This window comes from Strix aluco, chromosome 8 (genome assembly GCF_031877795.1).
Source record: "Strix aluco isolate bStrAlu1 chromosome 8, bStrAlu1.hap1, whole genome shotgun sequence".
Classification (NCBI taxonomy): Eukaryota; Metazoa; Chordata; class Aves; order Strigiformes; family Strigidae; genus Strix; species Strix aluco.
This window is the reverse complement of record NC_133938.1, coordinates 29849946-29872722: the sequence shown is the minus strand read 5'-3', so window position 1 is coordinate 29872722 and position 22777 is coordinate 29849946. Positions and strand designations below refer to the sequence as shown.

Genomic DNA, 22777 nt, shown 5'->3' with positions numbered 1-22777 from the left:
TCTATTTGTTCTGTTTTTATTTACAGGGGAGAGGAGGCCAGTACTTCATCTTGACAGCTATCTTGGCTCCTTAAGCCGTGAGAAGCCTCACCAGTTCTGCAGGGCTTCAGTCCCTCTTGCCTATGGCTGTACCTAGGATTAGCCAGTGCCAGCCCTTGATTATGGCAAAGCTGACATGCTACAGACATGGAGTGTCTGTAGACAGGGAGGGGGATAAAGGGCTGCTGCCCATCACAGATCAAGAGGTAATGAGCTTGCCCTAGCAGGAGTCACTGGGGGAGGTGTTTCCTTTCTTGTTCTCTGTTAAAAAAAAAATCAAAGCTTGTCTCGGCTCACATGGGGCTGGAGAGCAATTGGAGTATTGAGTGTCTCAGGTCTTAAGCTTTTAACTATGCAGAGCAAAACCAATGCTCTGGAAAGACTGAAAATCATCAGAGAAAGGCTAAAGGTCCCTGCTCCAGGCTTCATGGGATGCCTATGGAACTTTGTTTCCAGTGAGGCATGTCAGTCCCAGCATCATGGGCCAAAGGATCTTTCCTGGCTACCATCCCACCACATCCCCTTCCCCGGCTCCCACCAAGCCCCTGCCCCAGCCCAGCTGCCCGACCTTGCTCTACAGGCATCCCCAGACCTGCAGTAGAGCCCCATCAGGCTCTCCTGAGACACAGCCGTTGCAGCACTACCAGGTTAGGGATGAATACTTCTCACCCTGGGCAAGGGAGGGCACTCCCTGGGCAGCCCTGGGGATGACATACTGTGAGGACACTGTGTCCTCCACCAGGACGCAATGAAAGGGACACAGGCCAGGCAAGAACATGCTCTGAAAAAGGGAAGCAGAGGACTCCTGGCCATCCAGTTTCATGCTACCCAGCTGGGACCTGTGGATGCCCCATATGGGGATGCTAGGTAGCCCAGAGAGTGCTACACACTGCTGCCGCCCCCCTCAGACAGGCTGCCTTTCATCATCTATTGCCCCTTTCTTTCAGAAGAGGCTGGTTCTCCCTTAACCATATCCTCCATCCAAGAGCAAAACCATTCCAGGCGAGGAATGACAGACACACCTCTGGCCTTCTGCAAGCCAACCTCCAGCCTTAAAAGTTGAGCCCAGGGCTTGGCTAGGAGTCCCACCACCCACATAGCCACTGAGCTCCAGAGGGGTTGAAGGTATCCATGTGCCATCCACACCCAAGCCAGGCAGTCAGACTGCTAAAGACACAAGCTGCCGTGTTTATATGATCACATACCCAGCATCACCTACCAGGTCCTTGCTGGAGGGTGTGGCAGCAGACCCACACCTGTGGTGGGAAGGGGTGTCAGACACAGAAAGGGATGCTGTTGAGGGACTGAGACCTGGAGACGCAAAGACAGTCGGAGGAGGTATTATACATCATTCTCCCAACTCTCAGTGGTATTGTGCAGTGCCTGCCAGCCAAAACCAGGCTGTTCGGACCTGAATAGCAATGGCAGGAGGGGGCAACCCTAGCCCAGTCACAAAATCTAGGCCACACTCAAGCTGCCACCTCCACCACAGCCCGTCCCTTCCCTGGGATGGAGACCACTGCAATACTAAAGCACCTGTTGAATGCTCTTCCTTCCTTACCGCCTTTGAGGTGAAGATCCTGACACCAACATCTCCCAGGACCCTCTTCCCAGCCCCCTCCCAGCAACATTGAGCCTGGCAAATACCTTATGGCAAGTAATTTTACGTTATTCTGCATTTACACAAAAATAGAGCAGTTCTATATTTATAGAGATTTATAGCCGGGTCCGTGCTGGAAGAGTTACTGAGCAAGGCCAGGAGCTGTGGGTGGTCCAGGCTCCCGAGCAGCTGGCTGCTTCTCATTCAGCATTTCCAACATAGAAAATTAAAGGCATTCGTCTCCGTCTGGTTTCTTAAATAGATAAGGGGGGAATGAACGGACAGTATGTACAGAGGGGCAGTGGCAGGGCCCGAGTGCCCTCCGCCCCCAGCCTCCCGCCTGCCGCCTGGGGTCAATGAGGCCGGCTGCTGGACTCTGAGGGCTGCCGCTGACGGGGAGGAGTGTAGCCATTCAGGTAGCCGTTGCTCTGGCGTTTGCTGAGTCCTCCGTTAAGAATGTCCTGGATGTGCTGCACTATCAGGTTTATGGCCACTGTGAGCAAAAGGGAGGGAAAGACATGGAGGAGACATTGCATTAGGATCAGTACAATTAAACCAGAGACAAGCCAGAGATGATGACACTGCCATCTCCCCTGCTCCCATCTCACGGTGGGGAGCTGCAGCCCTGCAGGGAGGAGCTGTCCCGCTGGAACTTCATCCCTTTGTCCCAGTTGAGCCCAGTACTCAAGCCAGCATGGTGAGGCTGATTCCAGCCAGGTGGAGGCCTGGCTGTCCCAGCTGCATGTCTGGCCTTGGAGAAGCACATTTCCCTTTGTGTGGGATGAACCAAGAGTTTGCCTGGAGGCACTGCGCATAGATGGACTCTCAGGCTTGATCAGAGCACGAACTCCCAGTTACTAATGCTCCAGGCAGGAACAAAGGGGAGAGGCTCATCTCAGCACGCGTGTGGTAACAGCACTCTCTCAGGTGGCAGTGGCCTGAGTCACCTTGTGGCAAGTCCTGCTACCTCCTAGCTAACTCTGCCACAACAGCCCAAAGCCTGCTGCCAGGACATAATGGCAGGGTCTGGGTCCACTCACCTTCATTATCTGCTCCTCTGGGAATGATGACATCAGCATACTTCTTGGTCTGGGAGGAGAGAGAGCACTGTGTTACAGAGAAAGGGGAGAGCCACCAGGCTGGGGCATTGTCCCTGCTTCCTGGGACAGGTCTTTCCCCTCCCCTTGCAAACCCAAACCCACTGGGAGGTATGTCGTTGCTGATAATACATTTTGGATGCTCTTATTTGTCTTCCACTGTGTTTTGAGGGCCATGCTTTGCACCTTGACTCCATTTGCATGAGCTCCTACAGATTCCAGTAAGAGGAAGGAAGAGGCACCCTAACAAAACCTGAAATTAAAAAGCCTCACTATTGCAAGACTCCAGCAGTTGATGATTTTGGCAACAACCTCCTCCTGAATCCACCCAGACTTGGTACAAAAGCAAGAGTTGGCATGCCTGGGCTGTGTGGACATGCAGGGCACAGCCGTATGGTCTGCTTGGGATGTGGGGAGAATTTTCTACCAGTATCACTTGCAAAAAAGGTCTGATTCATGACACCAATTCTGACCTATTTTCACCTGCAGGTGCCAGTCTCAGTTTCCTCCCCTATTTGTGTCAGCTTTTACAGCCGATCAGCTTCCTGACAGCCAAGCTCTACCAGCCGTAAACAAGCCAGCCTGCTGGGCGAAGAGTGTCATCTGACACCTCCAGGTGCTTCCAGCCATATCAAAAATCACCAGGACATGCTGGACCATTTCAGTGCTGGACCACCTGGCCCAGAGCTGGTTTAGGAGTTGAGTAACAGCAACAGTGGATGCTGAGCCTGCTCAACATCCACATGCAATTGCTCTGCAGCTGAGCCCACCAGCAGGTTGCAAGTGGGAGCAGACCACTGCAGAGCTGGTGGGTAGGGACAAATCAGTTGTTTTCTACCCTCCTCGTTTCACATTTCATTCTCCTACAGACTCTTCAGCAGAATAGATTGATGCAGCACCTGCTGCTTTGCAAAGCTGCGGATTTACTTTGCTGGGGAATTGCAAGGAGGGGAGCCATCAAGCTGGACCTGCCTCTTAGGAAAAGCCTTTCTGGAATTACCCTAGAATTGGCCTTGGTTCCCAGAGCCACAACTGAGACAGACAAAGAAAAGGGTGCTGCCCAGGAGCCAGGAAAAGATCTTGTAGCACAAAAAGAATGAGCCCCTCTTATGGTAAAGGGCAGAGCTGGCCACATAGACAGGCACAGAGATGTTCCTGAGGCTGGAGGCACAGGTTCAGTTCCTGCCTGTGGTGCTGGCCAGCAGTTCCCAGGTTGCAGGACTCTGTTGGCTCAGTTCCTCCAGAATAAGAAGAAATTCCTCATATAACTATTTGAAAGTAACTCATGTAACTGCTTGAAAAGCCTTGAGAACCAAGGCTCAGGCTCCTCTCCATGAGAGCCAGGAGAGGTGTGCAATGGCTAGTCCTGCAAACGCACTATTTCACCTGCAAGTTCTGCAGGACTGCGGTGGTCTCCCACATGCAAAGTCCCTGTCTGCTAGGGAGCCTTGCCTCAGTTATCAGCTCCCAAAGTAACTTCCTTTCTCCAGGCAGACCTTGTAGCCTTGACCCCGAGCAAGGTCTGTCTGCTCTACACCTTGGCCTCTCACCGCCTAGGAAATGCAACCTCTAAGGCCATGTCCTGCAGCAGAGAGCGAAGAAAGAAGCTCCCCTGCTCTCCCAAGCATCCAGCCAGCAGCACAAAAAAGGCAGGCAGACAGCCCAAAAGAGGAGGCAGACACTGCCTGCGGGCAGGGATCTCCCCCTCCCCGACTAGATGCAGACGAGGATCTTCCCTCCCGGGCTGGCATCTGCTGAGCTGCCTGGTGATGGTTTGTCAGACCCTGTGCAGGGAGGGGTTTCTCTTGCCATGTCAGGGCCTGTGATCTCACAAAGAAGGCAAGCTGCTGGATAAATAGTGCCCATCTCACCCTGCCCTGGCCAGCACTGGCACCTCCATTTTTGCCAGTGCCTGCAAGGAGGGAGCAAGGTGAGGCAGGCTGACCTGAGCTCTGGGGCACAAAATGCTCCTGTCTGAGGAGCTGGGCAGGGTATGAGGCATTTTTGGCAGACTCCCATGGGTATCACTCCCCGTACTTACTGGCAAACAGAACTCCTCAAAGGCAGGCTTGACGAAGGTGATGTATTGAGATAAGATCTGCTCGAGGTCCCTGCCTCGCTCACTGATGTCTCGTAGCACTGCAGGGAAGATGTAAGGCACAGTCAGGAGCTGAGACATGAATCGCTCCATCCCCCTTCCCTTCAGTACAGCCTTTGGCTAGCCACCCAAGTATTTTGCTCGAGGTCTCCATTCCTGGAAGCTGCTGCCCACAAGTCCAAGCACACCCCAGCCCAGCTACATGCTTTTAACCCGCTTCCAAGCTTCCCCTGGAGCCAAGGGCTGGCTGACCTGACCAAGGGCTTTTCTTGGCCTCCCTCCCTTCTCAGCTCTGCAAGCACATTCCAGCTGTAATCAGTGCCACGCCAGTCCTAACTGTTCCCAGCCTCAGCCCTTGCATCCCTCCTGTCACTCTGCCCTGCCCTTGGCCTAAGGATGGGGCATTCTCCTAGTCATCCCAAGGCAGAAGTGCCCAAAGAATGGAAAAGCAGTGGGGTTCACCCATACACACATTAAGGCGCAGTTTAAAACTCAGGTCTGCAGAGGTGAGGAGAGTAAAGCTCACCCACCTACCCAGCTCTGGCAGGCTCCTTGTGCTAGCCCCAGCTGAGTGGGATGGGAAGGCGAAGCAGGCTCCCACAACAAGAGGCTGAGGGGGTGCATGGAGGAGATCAGCTCAGGAGGAAGCCAGGAGGCAGGAGAGCAAGCTGGTCTCCTGCTTGTTCTGCTGTTTGGGCTTTATACCCTGGTTGCATGAGGTATTTGGGCCATTGCCACCTCTGGTCTGAAGCCACTTCAGCATGGACAAGTGCCCCAGTTCAGCAGAAATTCAATCCACGGGTAGGAGCCAAAACAGCCCGGTGGCCAAGCAGACGGCTCTTGGCTCTCCCCAAGGGGCTGGCTGGCTTCTCCCCAGCATGCTAGCGCCTGGCACTGGGTTTGGCATGAGCCTTCTCCACGTGCCGAGCAGAGCCAAGCCATGGCACTGCCAGCCTGTGTGACCTGCTCAGCAGCCATCGCCTGTGTGCTTGCAGGGCCAGGACAGTGCTACTCTCTCAGTGCTGGTTTGGCACCGTTCCCGTGGCTCTGTTTGCCCTCGGCCAGCAGCTTCGCCGCGTGCCCTTTCACAGCCCTGCACTGGGGAGGTGATGGGGGGAAGAAAGGGCTGGTAGCAGGATGTGTGTCAGCTCCCTGCCTGCTCCAGGAACAGCTCAGCACAGCCCAGGCTGCTCTAGCCAGCTCCTTGCCTTCTCCAGAGAGCAGGAGCAAGCCCCAGCTCAAACAATACAGAGAAATAGGCAAGGAAAATAAAAGAGAGACTTTTGTTTCTCAGGTTCCACACCCTGTTCATTGGCTACTCTAGGGCAGGGAAGCAGCACAGCAAGGGTGTATTTACAGCACACCCAGCCTGGGATGGCATGTGGGAGGCCTGTGAGCTGCACAGGGTTAGTGCCCAGGCTGCAGGGGCTGGTCCTGACACAGCAAAACTCTCCTGTCCGCTCCCAGGGCAGACCACAGCAGGGCAATCACCCCACACAAAAACACAAGTCAAACACCCACTGTCTTGTACCTGGCCCCAAAGCAATGGCTCTCAGTAACCTGGGCTGGGACCACACACCCTATCTGGAGGTATCATCCTCTACTTGCAGGGCAGGCAAATGTCCCATGGACAGATCAGCACCCATGAAGAGCCAGCAGGCAGACATGACTCAAAACAGGCGGTTTTTGAGGTCTTTGTTTTACGGAAGCTGGCCAAGAACAGGGCAGCAAGGGACCTCAGCCAGAATCAGCTTTTCACGGATCAGGCTGTTTGAGGCAGCTGACAGACCTTGCCCCTTGCACTCTGGTAGCAGCGTTTTTCTTGGGAGAGGTGCTGAGATGGGGACAGTGCGAGCTGCACGTACTGAAGCCCAGCACTACTGATTAACTGAGCTGTCAGCTACATTTCCATAAACATCACATCCCGCTGCTGCCCAACTGGAAAGCCCATTGCTGCAACTCTTCAGGACTTCTGGGAGAGCAAGATGACTCAGGGCCATGTCACAATGCAAGATCCTGACTTTTGCTACAAGTTGCCTCCAGCTACGTTCCAGGGATGTGATTATACCTTCAGCACCTCACACACAGGCTCTCCTTTCCCAGAAATGCCAGGGAGACATACAGTAAACAGATTTGCTGTTGCAGTGGTCCTACCAACTGCTGACAGCAGGCCAGGAGACTGTCAAGTGGTCAGTTCCCTAACAGGAGGCCAAGGAGCTACCCTAACTAGGAGACACCAGCACCTCAACCAGCCTAGCTGCCCATTTGCAAGGCTTTATCGACTGATGGTGGGTGGGAGAAATACCCCAAGAATGGCCTGGGTCTTGGGGTTCAGGACCCCGTCCAACAGCTGCAGCACAGCAGGGTTTAGCTCTGTATTGTGGTGGACAGTTGGATGGTCTCGGTTCTTAGTCAGTGGGATCTCAACCAGTTCTCAAGCCCTGAGCTCATAGTTTTGTACCAAGTCCGAAGTGACTGAATCACACGCTCCAGAGTACAATTGGGATGCAGACACAGTCACGTGGTGTTGCAAATGCACATGGCAACGCCTTGCCTTCAGACAGCCAATACAGGGCACTGCCAGAAACATGGCTGAGTGTGAACCCAAGTTCCAGTACAGCACAGGATTAGGCTTAAGGGATAAGGGTCACATTGCAGGATCTTGCAGATGCGTATCTATGACCTGCTAATACATCTCCCTGCATGACTATGCTGTCACCTCCCTGGATGAGTCATGCAAGAACAGTGGGCAGGGTCAAGAAGGATGCATAAAAAGGAGCTTTTAGTCAGCACTGATGACATCCCAACAGCTGAGGAGGCTGTGTGTCTGTCTGACAGCGGGAGGGCAGGCCACACCAGTTCCATCACAGAGTGGAACAGTCCCATGCAAACCAGCAGTCCCAGGCTGACGCACTGAGACATGCTCCTGTCATCACAGCACAGAGGTCTGGACAGGACCTCTTCTCTTAAGTCATCTCCTGCATCCTCAGACACCCTGTTGTGGCTGTCAGAGCCAAGTAGGGGTAGGGACAGTCCAGGCAGAACTGAATTCTGCCCCAAGAGTCCCCAAAGGCTTCCTTAGTTACCCAGGAGACTCAGGTGCTACATCAGTGACCCCACTCCTAAAGGCTGCTTTGAAATGAACAGCATCTCAAGTCATGCAGAGCTGAGTCCCTCCTATGTCAGCTGGCAACCCACAGCCAAGCCAGCTGGTCATGGGGAGTCCTAGAGAGGGATATTCTGGTTTCTAGGGCTCTTTGCCCCTAAAGCCATCACCCCAGTGCCAAGTACCATGAAGAGGCTCCACGCTGCACTGGCTGTGCTTGCACAGACCAAGATGTACAACCAGACTCCCTATCTGCATCACCCACGATGGACACCCTCACACCCAAATGCCATCCTCGGAGCACACCCATACCCCAGGTCCTGAGCAGATCTATCAGGCACTGCCTTCTGACTGAACTGCCGAAATGCTTCGCCTTGCCCATTGCACCCTTCCTTGCTGGTACCTGCTGACCGGCAGTAGCTGCCGTTCAGCTGATGGCACAGGGCTGCTGCCACAGGGCCATGTGAGGACACAGCACGCTCAGTAGTCACACTGCTGCCTGCATCAAAGGAGGAATCCCAGACAAGGCAGAAAAACCCCCACTGAACCCTAAGAGACATGGAGCAAGGTGCTCTCCACTGCTTTAAGCTGCCCTGGGTGACATTCTGCACTGGGGAGGAAAAGCTCCCTGGCTACTTTGCTCACAGCAGCACAGCTCTGTGCCAATTCCAGTTCTGTTCTGGTCACCATCACCTGCCTCTGTGACCAGCTGCCCAGACCAGTTAAGTGACACTTCTGTCCCTGCTGCACAAGGTATGTTCAGGCCTCACCTCTGCGGGACAGCCGGGTGTCTGCATCCGTGTCTACAAAGAGCTTCATGCGGAAGAGATCCCGCACCTCCTGGCTGTAGAAAGCCAGGATGCCTTCGAAGAGCACCACATCAGCAGGGTAGACAGTCACCGTCTCCTCTTTCCTAGCAGAAGGAAGGAGAGTCAAAATATGCTGGGGGGGGGAGGGAAACAAGCCAAGAGAGGTGGGGGGAAGCAGCAGTGCTCCTAGGCACTGCTCCAACCCTGGGACATCACTGCTGCACCAGGGGGGCGACCAAGGAGAGGGCAGACCTACCCCACCGCGGTGGAGGGAATCCAAGGCATATGTACACTTCCTAGAAGGACAAACGGCAGAGCAGGAAGCAGCCTAGCCCTCCTCCCCCCACCTTGGCCAGCTGCTGCTTGCAAGTGTTATGTGCCAAGCTATAAAGCCCGGAAAACCTATGCATGGGAATTGACCCACGGGAACCTGCACGGACCAGCTCTGCTCCCCTGGGAACCAGGCAGCACCCCCCTGACACCACAGCGCTTTTGTGGGAAATGGAGCAGGGTCACACCATCCACGACCAACACAGGCATGCAAAAACAAGCTGAACACATGCAAGGGAAGAGTTACAGGAGCAAGAACAGTTGTCCTCCTCCTTTCCTGGTAGTGCTGGGCTGTTTGAGCCTGGAATACTTGTTAAAGCTGCAAACAGAGTTTATGGGGAGAGGAAGTGTGGATGGGGGAAGAAAAGGGGGGGGGGGGGGCATAACCCCCCTCTGCTGACGCCTGTATGTTGCTGGATGCCACTGCATGGCTGCGCAGCTTTCCAGACCCTCAGACTGCATCTGTATCTGCCCTGGATCCTCTAACCAAGGGGTCTGGAGTAGTTAGGATTGGAACTTTCTGTTGGTACGTTAGGCGCCTAAGAGCGGGCGCAAGCAGAGGGGCAGGCAGTTTGGGCTGGCAGGGCTGCGTGCAGCGCCGCAGGGCGTTAGCAGAGGCACAGCAAGGCAGGAGCGGCTGTTAGACCTGGAGTGGGAGACAAAGTCATAGACAGGAATCTGGACCGTCTTCCCTTCTGTGATCTCTTTGAGCGTTTTCACGATCAGCTCGTTGTCAAAGGCATCTGAGGAGAGAGGAAACATTACCCGAGGCAGCTTTGCAACCTCTCCCACCCACCAGATGCTGAGCTTAGCCTAGCCAGAGCCACTGTCACCCCACACTGGGGACAGCCAGACGCGCAGACTTGGGAGGAAAGCGGACGTAGCATGGCCGAGCTCTCCCGGAGCCCCTGGGGCTTCACTGCTTTGCACCAGCCTGGGATCTGGCCCGCAGAGATCAATACCGCCCTTGTACGGTGGCACTAACAGCCCGGGCTCGGGAAGGCATCTCCTCCAGGGCTCCAGCCCTCGGAGAGACTGCAGCAGTGTTTCAGCCTCGAGTCGCCAGACAGACAGGGCTCTGTTTGCTCGGTGCTCCCTGCCTCCAGCCATTGTCCTCATCGGGACGAAGGGACAGCAGCTCTGGAATTTCCCCACCAAGCCCAGAGATGGTTCAAAGAGGCCCTGTTGTAGCAACATGGCGCGGCCCCCTCGGTGAAGGGGTTTGCAGAGCAGCTACACAAGATGGTTCCCTCCTTGAAGGAGGGACACGAAGCTGTTGGGTCCAGGGGGCTGTGCCAGGCCAGATCTCCCTGGTCCTGACCCAGCAGCACCAGAAAGGTTTTCAAACCAGGGGATGTTTTCACAGGGAGAAGAAGAGCAGCTTAAGGAATTTGAGGGCTCACAACCTGCCCTTTCTCATCCCAAACACTCCACCCCAGAGGCAGTTTCCTTCCCAAAAGAGACAGAGGCTGTACTGCAGGGGACATGGGTGGCCCCCAGCCACCCTGTCAGGGATGCACACAGCTCCACAAGAGCTTAACTAAGCCACCCACTCATGCCCCATGCAGAGACAGAGTCCCAGTGTCCATGCAAGGCTCTGCTGGTGGAGTGGGGGATTTCTGCTCCAGCCCTCGCCCCCCCCACCACGTGGCAGAGCCCCGATGCTGTTCTGCATTCACCTGGGTGGTCAAAATTGAACTGGCCTTTGAGCGCTTTGGATTTCTGCTCTGAGGTGAGGACCCGGTAGAAGCTGTCCTGGCTCACGATCACCACCTGCTTCTGGCGGTAGTCCACCTCGTTCTGGCCCAGCAGCTGGACGATCTTGGAGCATACTGAGGACTGGGGAAGGAACAGCAAAGGAGGCAAGTCAGCAGCAAGTGGTGTCTGAGCTGTGCTGGCAGAATGTGCCCCGGTAACAGCCACAGTGAATGAGACGCTGCTTGCTGGATCTCCAGCCAAGAGTTCGTGGTCCCCTCAAAGGTACAGCCCAAAGCCCCAGAGGCATCATCGCAGGTCCCTTCAGTGTGAAAGCAGCACCAAGCTTGCTCCCTGCCCGCCTCTCCTCCATCCCCATGGCCTACTCACAGCTCCTATTCTGGATACAAATGGCGGCAGGAAACCAGTCGGCTGCTGCCCAAGTTCAGTCGCACCCCCAGGGCCCTGTGGCCAGCTCCAGCTTGCCCAGCAGCTCCCCAGGGAGCAGAGCTGCGTGTGGCACCAGGGCTGAGCCTCCGCCCTGGGAGGCAGCCATAGTGCCTTGGTTCCCCCAGTCCTGGTCCAGCCCAGAAACCCCACCACAGCATGGACAGGGAGGGAGAGAGTCCTCAGAGAGGCAGAACCATGTTGTCTTCATACCTTAAACAAAGCCCAGGATGAAAAGACACCGGGAAGAGAGCCCTGGGACTTTATCAGGGATCTCTGCCACAGCTGCCAGGGCTGGGAGGAGCAGTCGCGAGCATATCCTGGTGCCTCTTGGCACAGTGAGGCTAAGGGCACTGCGGAGCCAGCGGCTGAAGAGCCACGTGGCTCTGACTGCTGGTGCAAGATCCCCACGAGCGCTGCTGGCACAGGGACCGGCACCTCGCACACGGTGTGGAGTGGCCTGGGTGCCAGCGGCCAGCACGGACTCTCTGCTGGCAAAGGGTCACGCTGGACCCTGCCATAGCGACACAAATCAGAGCACAGTTGGGGAACAAATCCCAAAGCCTGCTTCCGTTGCTTCTCCTTAGTCATACGAGTCCTTGGCCGCTGCGCAACACAGTGGTGTTAACTGCATCACTAACTGGCAGCCGGCATGCCTGCCCCAGCCAGCGAGAGCCAAGGTCAGGCTGGCGGGGGAGTGCTCTGCTGCCTGTGGGAGCCCTGCATGTCAGCCACTGTTTGGGAAGAAGTGGGTGCTCCTGGTGCCAAACTGAGCTGCTTCACCTCCTGCAAATCATGCTTGCTGCAGACGCCCAGCTGAGCCACTCCGGGTCTCGGTTACCACATATACTCTCTCCACTGAGTGCTCTGCTTCACAAAGAGAGGTTTGCTTGCCCCAGCCTGCCTCCCCCAGCTTGCCTGTGGCTCTTTCCATGCTCCCACCTCCCTGCTGGCTCAACCACCCACTGCGTACCTGGCTGGCAACCTCCACATACAGCACTGAAGACAGCGGTGGTGAGAGGGAACAGGGAGGGGAATGCATGCCTAGCAGAGGAGGTCACCCCAGCAGGCAAAGGGCAAGGCTGTTTGCCTGAGAAGCTGGAAGACTTGACGGCATTCCTGTCCCCAGAGACTGTCTCTTCCCCTCCAGGCCAGGCTGACCTGACTTGGCTGTGACCGCTGCGCTGTGAGTCAGCCCAGCCCGGCTGGAGAGCCTCCACACGCAGCACTGCTGCAGAGCGAACTGGCTCGGGCTGCCTGACAGCAGTCCTTGTGGCCCTGGGCACAACTTTGGGGTTTGGGTCAGGGATGGGGTCTCCCTGAGCATCCCACCCTCTTCTCCTGCCTCTCAGGACTGGCAAGGTGTGCTTCCCCAGCCACATCAGCAGCCCTGCCCTGGAGCAAGCCGCTACCGCCCAGAACAAAGCACTGCAAGTCAGTGCCAGCCACTCGCCCTTCAGCACGTGCAGACACAAAGCCGGAGCCCATTGTCCGTTTCCTCTGTTTTCCCACTCCCCACATACTTCTCCAGCCTGTGTCAGCCCTATTGCTTACCCAGCTGTATCCCATAGGTTTCAAAAAAACAGGGCGTGCACGGTGCCTCTCCCTGCTCTCTCCCCAGGACACTGCTGCCTTTCCATGCTGCAAGGAGATGCAGCGCAGAAGCGTTCAGCCTTGGCCACAGCTGCCGAGGACACCAAACTTCCTAGGCCCTTTGCAATTAGGAAGAAACCACCTTCCAGCACAGCCACCCAGATCCCCAGCCTGTAGATCAGCAGGCTCCATACAGATCTGCACCAGAAACTGCTTTCCCCAGCCCAGGGGAAGAAGCAGGGCTCCTTTACTTTGGACCAGTGAAAGCAACACACCAGTTGCACTCACACTCTCCCCTTGGACCTCAGCATGTGGATGGACAATAAAATCATTGAGGGCATCAGATGGTTCCCGCCAGTCTTTGTTCTGCCTTATGCACACTAATCTCTCGTCTACTGATCCTGGAAAGTGGAGAAAAGAGTCCCCATCAGCTCTGAAAATCACCCTCCTTTTTCACAACCCACAGCTTGAGACATGGTCAGAAAAACCCGATGAGAAAGTAGCTCTCAGCAGCTGGAGACAGGAACATGTTCTCCCACCAGTGTCCAGGATGAGGATCAGAGTGTATCCTGGCTGCATTTACCACCCAATGCTCTGGAGTAGCAAGCGCCTCTTGCGAAAGCATCCAGGCAGATGCTACGGACCTTTCCCTTTTCTCTGGTGAGCTTTGGAGAGCTACCAGAAGTGGTGGAGAAAGATGATCACAAGGACATCCTGCTCTCAGGACCGAGCTCAGGGTCAGCATACTGCATTGCCCAGGTGGGCAGGGATGTCACCTCTGGGCTCTGGGAAGAGGTACACGTGTCACCTTGGCCCCACAGAAGGCAGGAGGTGTGGGCCAGGGCACTGCTCATACATTATACCTGCATAAGTGCAGCGGGACATAGGGACAGCAGGGAGCATGTTCCTCCAACCCAAGGGTTGCATTCAGCTTGCCTTAGTGGGGCAGAAAACCTCTGCAAGGTCTAAGTGAAGAAGGTTTTTCCTTTTCTCACAAGCATTTGTGATGGAAACAAGAATGGTTCATGAGGGACATTCCCTGATGCCAGTCTGAATACCTTCTACAGCTGGACAGGCAGTTTTTCCCCTTGGTCGATAAACACCCTATGTTAAGGAGGAAGAAAAACCAAAAATGCAGAGGTTACGAATTCCCCTATGCAGTGGGAACAGAAACTCCCAGCCTCAGGAAGCGTCCCTCCAAATGAATGACACGTCCCCTGCTTAAACCCCTTTCTCCCAAATCAGTACTGCATGCATATGTGTGGCTGATGTTAATCAGAAGTGTGAAAACCCACTAATAACTGAAAATTCAAACAGTTTGGCTCTGGGGAGGCCTGCAGATGCCCAGAAAGACCAAGGTCAAAGCATGACTGTGAAGTACCGTGCCGGGGTGCAACCAGCCTGGATGCACAGTAACCCAGGGGACACGTGGTGCTGACACATGCACTCGGCACCCACTTGAAGGGACAACCTGGACTCAGATTCCTTCCTTTGCCAATTCATAACTGCTTCTCTCAGGGAAGAAGACGACAATCGTTTCTTCTCTGAAAAGCCCAGGACTACAGAGGCAAACAGAGGATGACTTGAGGAAGATGACGTGATGCTATAGATGAATCCTAGCACAGAAACTCCGGGATTTGAGTCCCATCCCTAGCTCTGCCCTGCCTGAAACATCTCATCTGCAGGAAGATGAGAGGCATGACAGGGCTCCTTGCCTCCGCTCGACCTCTTCCCCAGATCTACACTGTCCGTGCACACCTCGCCACGACCCAAAGCGAACACTGATGGTGATTCAGCCACAGCACGCTCCCGGCAACAGGATGCTTTCTCAAGCAAAAGCCTTCCCCTCCTCCAGAACTTGTTTAAAACTAAATATAGACAGGACGCAGCAGCTTCTGAGCCTCCATGGTTGCCAAGCAGACCTTTCCCATGTTAGCCACATAAAACCAATGCAGGACTTTCCAAGCATGCAGGCAGGGAGCCCTGGCCTCTCTGCTGCTGTTCATGACTTTCCACATGCTGCAGCAAGGAGAACTCAGCTCCAGGTTTGAGCAAACTGGCTGCGACCCACTGAGCTGCACTCCCCCAGACTTTGCACTTGAGCTGCTCCCTGGGAAAGCTGTGCAAACCAACCCACACCACACACAGATGGTTGAGAGGGAGGTATCTGCACATCACAGAGCAAGAAGCGAGCTCAGAGATGTTATTCCTGAACAGAAGCAGCTGCAGCTCCCCTTGCAGGTTTCCTCCTCTGAACCAAGCACACAAATAACCAGTGTTTAAGGAAGAAGTACAGCTTTATTCTGCTGGGAGGGGAAGACACAGAGGGCACCTGGGAAAGAGCTCCAGTATATTTTCCCGAAAGGAGAGCGGTGGTGCACAAGGGAAGAAACTCAACAGACGGGTGTTTGGAGCCCTACCGCTGACATTTATTTGAAAGATATTAATTACATTACATATTTAATTCATATTCACTTATGGCCTATAGCCAGCTGCTCAGATATTCTTCAGCAGTTGACTAATTCCCCAATATTATTATGCAGATTATCCCACAATCCCTCTTGGGTAGCTCTGATCAGCCAGTGAATTACAGACTGGTATTAGAGAGAAAGCTGATGGACAGTGCTAAAGTTAACCACCATGTGAAGGTACCGGGCAGGACACAGCCGACGTTTTCAGCCCCAGGTTTGCTGCAGCAGACAGGGCACTATGGGTACTTCTGCTCCTGGCTGCTAAGGCCTGTCCCGGGCTAGGAGGAATCCATAAGCCTTGTGCATGTGGATATGCTAAAACCCACTTGCTCAGAGCAGTCCATCCATCCCCAGGGAGCCTGGCACTGCACAGGGATCTTCACACCAAGCTGCTCACTAGGGTCCCAATACAGCAGCAGGGAGGATTGGGAGGACCTCCCACCCTCCCAAGGACTCTAGACTAGACACCTAGCAAAAGTGACTTACTCCAGATAAAGTGATTCCAGCCCTAAAGAAATACGGAAGCTGTCGGTCCCCTGGGGAGCAGGTAAAGGGGGAAGGGCTGTGCCAGAAGCAAGACCTACCAGGAGAGGCACGTGCTGGGCTCCAGTGTGGAATAAAGAGAGGCAGACTCCTGCCACTGCTGCAGGCTGCTTGCCCCTGATCTAGGATGCTGCTCACCACGATGACAGCGTTCGCCAAGAGAGCAACGTCCCTGGCCCACAACAAATGCTACAGCCAGCAGCAAGGACAGACAGACTGCAGCAGCCACCTCCCACTAGGGAGAGAAGCCCAGAGGACACCACTGCCATAACATAACCCCCTTCCTGTAGTATCTGGATGTGAGCAGGCTTGGCAGGGGCTGTCAATGGCTTTGCATCTGCAGGAGCCTGGTTGGGGCGTCCTCATCACATGCTTATGGATAAAACTGTGTCCAGTTTTAGGATCTGGCAGGGTTTTCCCTAAGATCACATCAGGGACCACTGGGATTACTTGTTGCATTTCTCCGATGTCACCTGTAGTGTGGTTCCCTTTCCAGGCATCACAGGGGACTTTTTCTCAGCAGGGTCCCTGAAATCAGGGGCCATGGTAATGCTGCCCTTCTCTCCAGCTCATCTCCTACAGCACACTAGTCACGCATTTCAGTCCCTTCTTGTAAGGTTATGTTAATCATAGGGTATTAGAAAGTGCTTGGTGGACTGGGGTGACACACAGAACAGATACCAAATTGGGAAGGGTCCCAGAGCATCTATTAAATGTCTGCCTGTGACTGCAGAGAGCTAGTTCATGACCCATGCAATCCTTTCCAGTCCTAATGGAGCACATCCGTATGGCAGCACTGGGACTGGAAACTTGCTATTCTTGTACCAAAAGCCTGGGCCTCCACCCAGAGCTTTCCCAGGCAGGTTCACCATTCCTGCTTTTCCCTTCGTGAGCCACAGGCCAACCAGTCTGGGACTGGGATAGCCAGGTTTCTCTTCACTCACCCTGGGACACTGCACATGTGATCAACAGTCCTGGGCTGGAGCATAAACAGGCACACACAAACACAGAGGATCCGAACACAGATTACGCACAGGGAGGAAAACAAACCCTCTAACACAAGCCCTCCCAATCCACCAGTTTTAGACACAGGATATTTTTCTCGAGTCCCTGCTGCAAACTCCATAGCCTGGAGCTGGCTGAGCCCACACGACTACCACAAGCAGGCTCCATAACGAACTCGCACATGTTCAATCAGTACCAGGAAAGGGCTGATCCATCAAAACGTCCTGTGTATCAGTCTGATCAGGAGCTGGCACAGAATAATGTTCTACTAGAAATTTTGACGAGTCTCTAGCACACATTGACACCAGTGTTTAACAAGTCAGACCTTGTGATTCAGGGCTCCTGTCAGCCATGAAACGAACATCACCAGGAAATGGTGCTGAACTGACACCGGACTGCTGCAGTCCCTGCTAGTCCCCCTCCCGTGGCTCCCCCCTGGGTCACTGCTGGGTCTCTCCTGGGCTTCTTTGCCTGGCATCCAGCTGGTGACATGGTGCAGTGACCCCCAGACTGCTGGGGGGGAACCTCAGCCCTTGCTAGTGTAGGGGACTGAGCTCTGTCATGCAAGAAGCCCCACGTGGAGAGAACTGCCTCATGCAGAGATGTGCTGCAGCTGGGGCCGCTGCTTCCCTGGGGACCAACACATCAGCTGTCCCACCCTGGCTGGGTGACACCAGCCTTCTTCAGCCTCCTGGCTAACTCTCTTTGGCAATCAGCTCAGCCTCAGACAGTGGTTTTTGGTGTCTAAAGCAGAAGTGCCTAATGGATTAACAGTGCAGAATACACCTGGCTGAACACACGCTGCAATTTTGGTGCTCTGCAGTATGGAAACTCTCAGGCTGCATGTTCAAACAGACATTTTCAACTTTATGTGTTAACTCAAGATTCAAATGATGCAGCCACTGGGTGAGGGTGGCACCCATATTCAGCCCTCACTAGTCTGAGGGCCAGACAGCCAAGAAAAGCATTCAGCCCTTTGTAAATCTGTCTTTTCTTGCAGCCTCCTGTCAGAAGGTAGCAATCAGCACCTCGCTTTGCAGCACGTGGGGACAAGCAATTAATGCTTCAGCCTGAGTCAAAGAGCTCTCCCCACCCCTGCAACCACCCCAGCACCAGATGCTTCCAGTGCTGCTGGGAGCGAGCCACTCCAGCACTGCCAGCAGAGCTGCAAGGTCCCAGGAGCTAAGCTGGTGTGAGGACACATGGAGAACTTAAGGACACATCCCAACGTTTTCCAGCTTATCTCAGTAGTCAGTCTGCTGAACTTTCCTCCAGCCCGCAGCCTGGCTGCCTGCCTTGCATGCTGCAGTCCTTGGTAGTCAGGAATCTCTTGCGGGAGGGAAGGAAGATGCTGCTAGCACAAAGACCACAGGTGTAAGAAGAAAACAAGAACTTTAACACAGCACTTCAAAGCATATAGAGTGAAAGAGAAAATGTTACAACCAGCCTTGGGAATCCCTCTAAGGAAATAAGGCAGTTGCAATCCTCTCCAGCTTTGGCACAGGAGTGGGTCTTAATGCCATGTCATCTCCACATCAGGAGACTGCAGCAAGCTTTGCCCAGGCTGCACAGTGCTTGGATTTCAGGGGACAGTGGAAGAAATGCTGCCTCCCTGCAAGCTTTTGTGAAGAGCCTGTCCCAGCTGAGCCAACACAAAACAGCCACCATGCAGCTGGCACTACCCTCATAGAGGCTGCAGCATCACAGCCTGCCCAGGACCTCTGCGGTTGCTCAGTTTTGCTCCCAACACAGTCCAGATTTCTTTTAAGAGCCAAAAATAGGAGAGTGTTCAGGTTCCTACCCCCTATTTGAGTACTGGAAGTTGCTCAAGACTCTTTTGCTCACTAGGGAACAGCAGCCAGCCTTTTGAATTTGAGTTCTCACCAATCTGCCTTTAAGAAATACCAGCCAAACACTCCCCCCAGTTCTTCAGGGAAGGCTGCCCGCTTCAGATGCCAGCTTCCCCAGGGCACCACACAACACAACAAGTTGTGGCAAGCTACAGACTGGATCCCTTCCTTCCACAGCCTGACTGCGCTGGTACATCGAGAGGGATGGGGCAGGGGGGACTGCAGAGCCTTTTTGCCCATCTCAGACTCAAAAGCAGCAGCGGGAGGATCTGGGGGGGGCCTTGGAAGGCAAATGTCCTCTTATCTTTGGGCTGGTGGCTGCCAAAGGGGTGTGTTATGACAACAACCCTCAATCGGTGTGAGGACGACTCGGATGGATTTGCCGCTTTCCCAGTGGGAAAGGTGCCTGCTTCGCTTTCCTTCGAGGAGCATTTCATTTTCACCCAGACCCAGCACACCGGCACAGCAGCCCCTGGGACTGGATTTTATCTGCAGGCAAGCCCTTAGCTGAGCAAACCACACCGGCCCCACCGCTGCTTTCCCCAAGCGCACCTCAGCACCCGGCATCACCCAGCACAGGGCACTGTCACCAGCCAGATGGAGGACAGCCCCACTGTACCCCTGCCTTGCAGCTCCATCCAAGGTGAATTTGAGGGTCTGTGTGCACAAGGCCCAGGTCTTTTTTTCCTGTTGCTTCTCCTCGAACAAACTTTTCTTCCCAGCATATTTCTTGTAGTCTTTTCCCACAAACTTTGTACTTATCTGCTGGATTCCCTTCAATGGGCAGCACTGCACAGAGGTTTTTAGCAGCCAGAGATCATTGGAGGGGGGGAAATCAAAGCTGAGAGACAGGAAAAGCCAGTTAGTACATCTCCCTTGCTAGAAAGAACCATTTCCCTATTTTCTTTTCTAAGGCAGCCTGCTGCTACTAAGCATTTTCACTTTGAAGTCGAGAACAACTGTGTCATATTGTACTGTAATCACTGCTTTTACCTTGTGGGCCAGAGACACAGCATTCAGAGACATAACAGTTCAGCAGTGCCAGACACGATGTTATTGGGACAGCTAGAGAGAGGCAGACCCACGCATCAGAGAGCAGACAAACCCAGCGTGTTTGAGTCACCAGGAGCCGTACTGCAGGAACAATCCAGCTTTGGTTCCCAGTGGAGGAGATTGCATCCTCTCTCACCATCCCTCCCCTGTTATATCTGGATTTTTCCCCCTTGCAGTAGCAACAGCAGTCCAAGAATCAATAGAGTACTTAGAAACACATTCTTAAAACACTGTTATTATGGGCTGAGGTACAGCAGTTGGGTCATGCCATCCTTCAGGAGAAAAAGGGGCTCCCCTCCAAACACAAATCAACCCAGAGATATAAGGCTCTGTATTCCTCCTCGGATGGCCCACATTCAGTTTCCTTAGCAAGAAATATTTCAAAGGTATTGTTACTTGCAAATCTATTCATGTTCTCTGAAAAGCCTCTTAAAAATGCAGATAGAATGTCTGTGCTGCCCTGCACCAGAGGGCTGATTAGCTGTGGATCTGGTTTTACTGCTCTTCAAGAAGAATAAAAAAAAAAAAGTAATTTTCTTTTCATATTAGGATAGAAAGCAACCTACCTCAGGTTAAATAAATAAAAACCCACCGTATGAAATAATTAAAAAAAAAAATAGCAGCTGTAACGTTGCCGGAGTTGCCCTGCGCTGCAGTTTGGGTGTAGCAGCCCTCCAGAAAAACCCGCATTACCGCCGGCCGGCGCGGAGCGGAGCGGCTCCCCGGGGCGGCGGGGCTCCCCCAGCCCACCGCCCCGCTCCTACCTGCCGCCGCCGGGGGCCAGCCCCTCCCGGGCGCAGCCAGGAGCTCCTTCTGCCGCTGTGAGTCAGCATTTGCTGCGGAATTTCTACTCCCTTCTCCCCCCAAAGTTGGCCAGGAAAGGGTACACCCCCCCACCATGCACGACCGACACCATTAAAGAGAAAATAAATTAAATAATTGCACCGCACCCAACGCAGCCTGCGGGTCTGCTGCGCGGCGAGTGGCCCTGGGGGACACTGCAGGTGAACGGGGGGCGGTGGGGAAGCGCTCGGTAAAGCCACGGGAGGGAGGATTTCGCAGGGGGGATGCCGCCTCCGGCCGGGCCGGGGCCCCGCACCCCCCATCCCTTCCCGCCGGTAGCCCCCGCCGCCCCCGGCGAGGCGAAGGGCAGCAGCAGGCTCCCGGCCCGAGGTGGGTAAAGCCTGCACCCCCACCCCCCCCTCCACGTGTCTCCGGGGCTCCCGGCCGCCGAGCCCCCGCAGCCGCCGCCCGGGCAGAGGCCTCGGCGGCCCCGCTCTCTTCGCCGGCTCCTCTTTCCCCGCGCCGCAGCGTGCACCGCCGGGGCACACAGCGAGCCCGCCCGGCCCCGCCGCCACGTCCTCCGGTACGACCCGGCCCGGCCCGGCGGGGCCCCGGGGCAGCGCACGTGGCGGAGCGGCCGCCCGGCCCCGCCGCGCTGCCATGTGGCCGCCGGGCTCACCCCCATCCCCCCGCTCCCAGCCCCCCGGGGCTCCACCGCCACCCCCCGGAGCTCCCCCCCGCACCTTGCCGCTGGCCGTGCCGCCGCTGACCCCGATGAGGAAGGGCTCCCCGCCGCTCGGCTGCCCCTGCTCCTCCAGCCGCTGCTCGCTGTCCCCCGCCATCCTCCCCTGCTCGCAGCACCGCCTCGCCTCCTCCGCCTTCGCCCTCCGTGCGGGGCTGGATTTATCTGATGAGTCAAGGGCCTTCCTCCCCGCCTGGTTCACATCCCCGGCGCTGCGGCTCCCTGCCAGGTGCCTGCCGCAGCTGCACATGCTCCGGCCCAGCCTGGCGGCGGGGCGGCACGGCACGGCACGGCACGGCACGGCACGGCGGCCACATGGGCCCGCACCTCGCCGCCGCCTTCCCCCGCCCGGGGACAAAGGCGATGCGGCCGCCCGAGGCACCGGCCCTTGCTCCCTCTCCCCGCCAGCCTGGTTTGTCCCCTCTGCGTCCCACTGGCCACAGCCTTCCGCAACCGCCAGCACCGCACCAGTGTGGTCCCCAGCAGGACCCCCATTACATGTCCCCCACCCTGGCTTCCCCCGCCCCAGCCAGGCCCTAGTCCTGCGAGCACTTAGGAACACTTATTAACGACCCAAAACCAGGAATAAAAATTACGCTTATGTCTTTGGCAAATGGGACCCATCTGGGAGGAGCTGCAAGCACTCCGGAGGCCAGGATTCAAAGTCAAAATGCTCTTGACAAAATGGAAAAAGGCTCAGCAAAACGTGGGGTGCGAGTCCACACGGGCCAGTGCCAAGTACTGTACTTAGGTTGGGGTAATGATCCATGAAAATGCAAGATGGGAACCTGCTGGCTAAGCCAGCCCTTTTACAAATAACGATCCGGGAGTACAGTGGATCAAAGAGGCAATGCAGTGCTGCTGCAAAAAAGGCAAATGTCCCACTGGGACATACAAACGTCAGCAGGACACGGTAGCTCACCCTCTGCCGGGTACCAACGCCACTGCCCGCCGTGTTTTGAGAAAGGTGAGACCTGATGGAGAGACTCCAGCGGGGTCTCGGGGACAGCCTGGGGTCTGGCTTTGCAGAAGGACTGCAGGAACTGGGCGTGTTTAGTCTGGGGAAGAGATTGCTGCGGGGACACAAGATAACTGTTTCCAAATACATAAAAGGCTGCCACAAGCAGGAAGGGAATACATTTCTCTTACCCGTGGGGATTAGAACAAAATGTTGCCAGCTCAAATTGCAGTAGGGCAATTCAGGATAGACAGCCATTCAGGGACATTTTCTAAGTGTGAGAATGGCTAAGTCTTGGAATCGGTTATTTAGGGAGAGTAAGGACTCTCCACCACTGCGGATTTAAAAAAAAATGGACTAGGTAAGCTCTTGTATAGAAACTTTTTAGTAGAGTTGATCATGCATTGGGGCAGGGGATGGCCTAAGCGGTGCCCTCAGATTCCTCCCAGCACTGTTCATAGGATCATAAGTTTCAGCAGGGTTTTTATCTTCCCACTTCAATACAGTGAAACAGGTGTGGAAATGTTTACCAGACGGGTCCCACGTCCTAGCCCTCAC

At 55.0% G+C, this 22777-nt stretch overlaps 1 protein-coding gene across 1 annotated transcript; it reads right to left on the bottom strand.

Annotated features, from left to right (window-relative positions):
• UCK2 (uridine-cytidine kinase 2) lies at nucleotides 1-21468 on the bottom strand. Its single transcript, XM_074832911.1, has 7 exons — nucleotides 21263-21468; nucleotides 10759-10918; nucleotides 9726-9822; nucleotides 8711-8853; nucleotides 4778-4875; nucleotides 2680-2728; nucleotides 1-2132 (listed from the first exon to the last, which is right to left on the bottom strand). Exons 1-7 carry the CDS (start codon nucleotides 21359-21361, stop codon nucleotides 1993-1995), a joined length of 786 nt encoding a protein of 261 aa, XP_074689012.1. The 5' UTR covers nucleotides 21362-21468; the 3' UTR covers nucleotides 1-1992.
• Between the last annotated feature and the right edge of the window lie 1309 nt (nucleotides 21469-22777).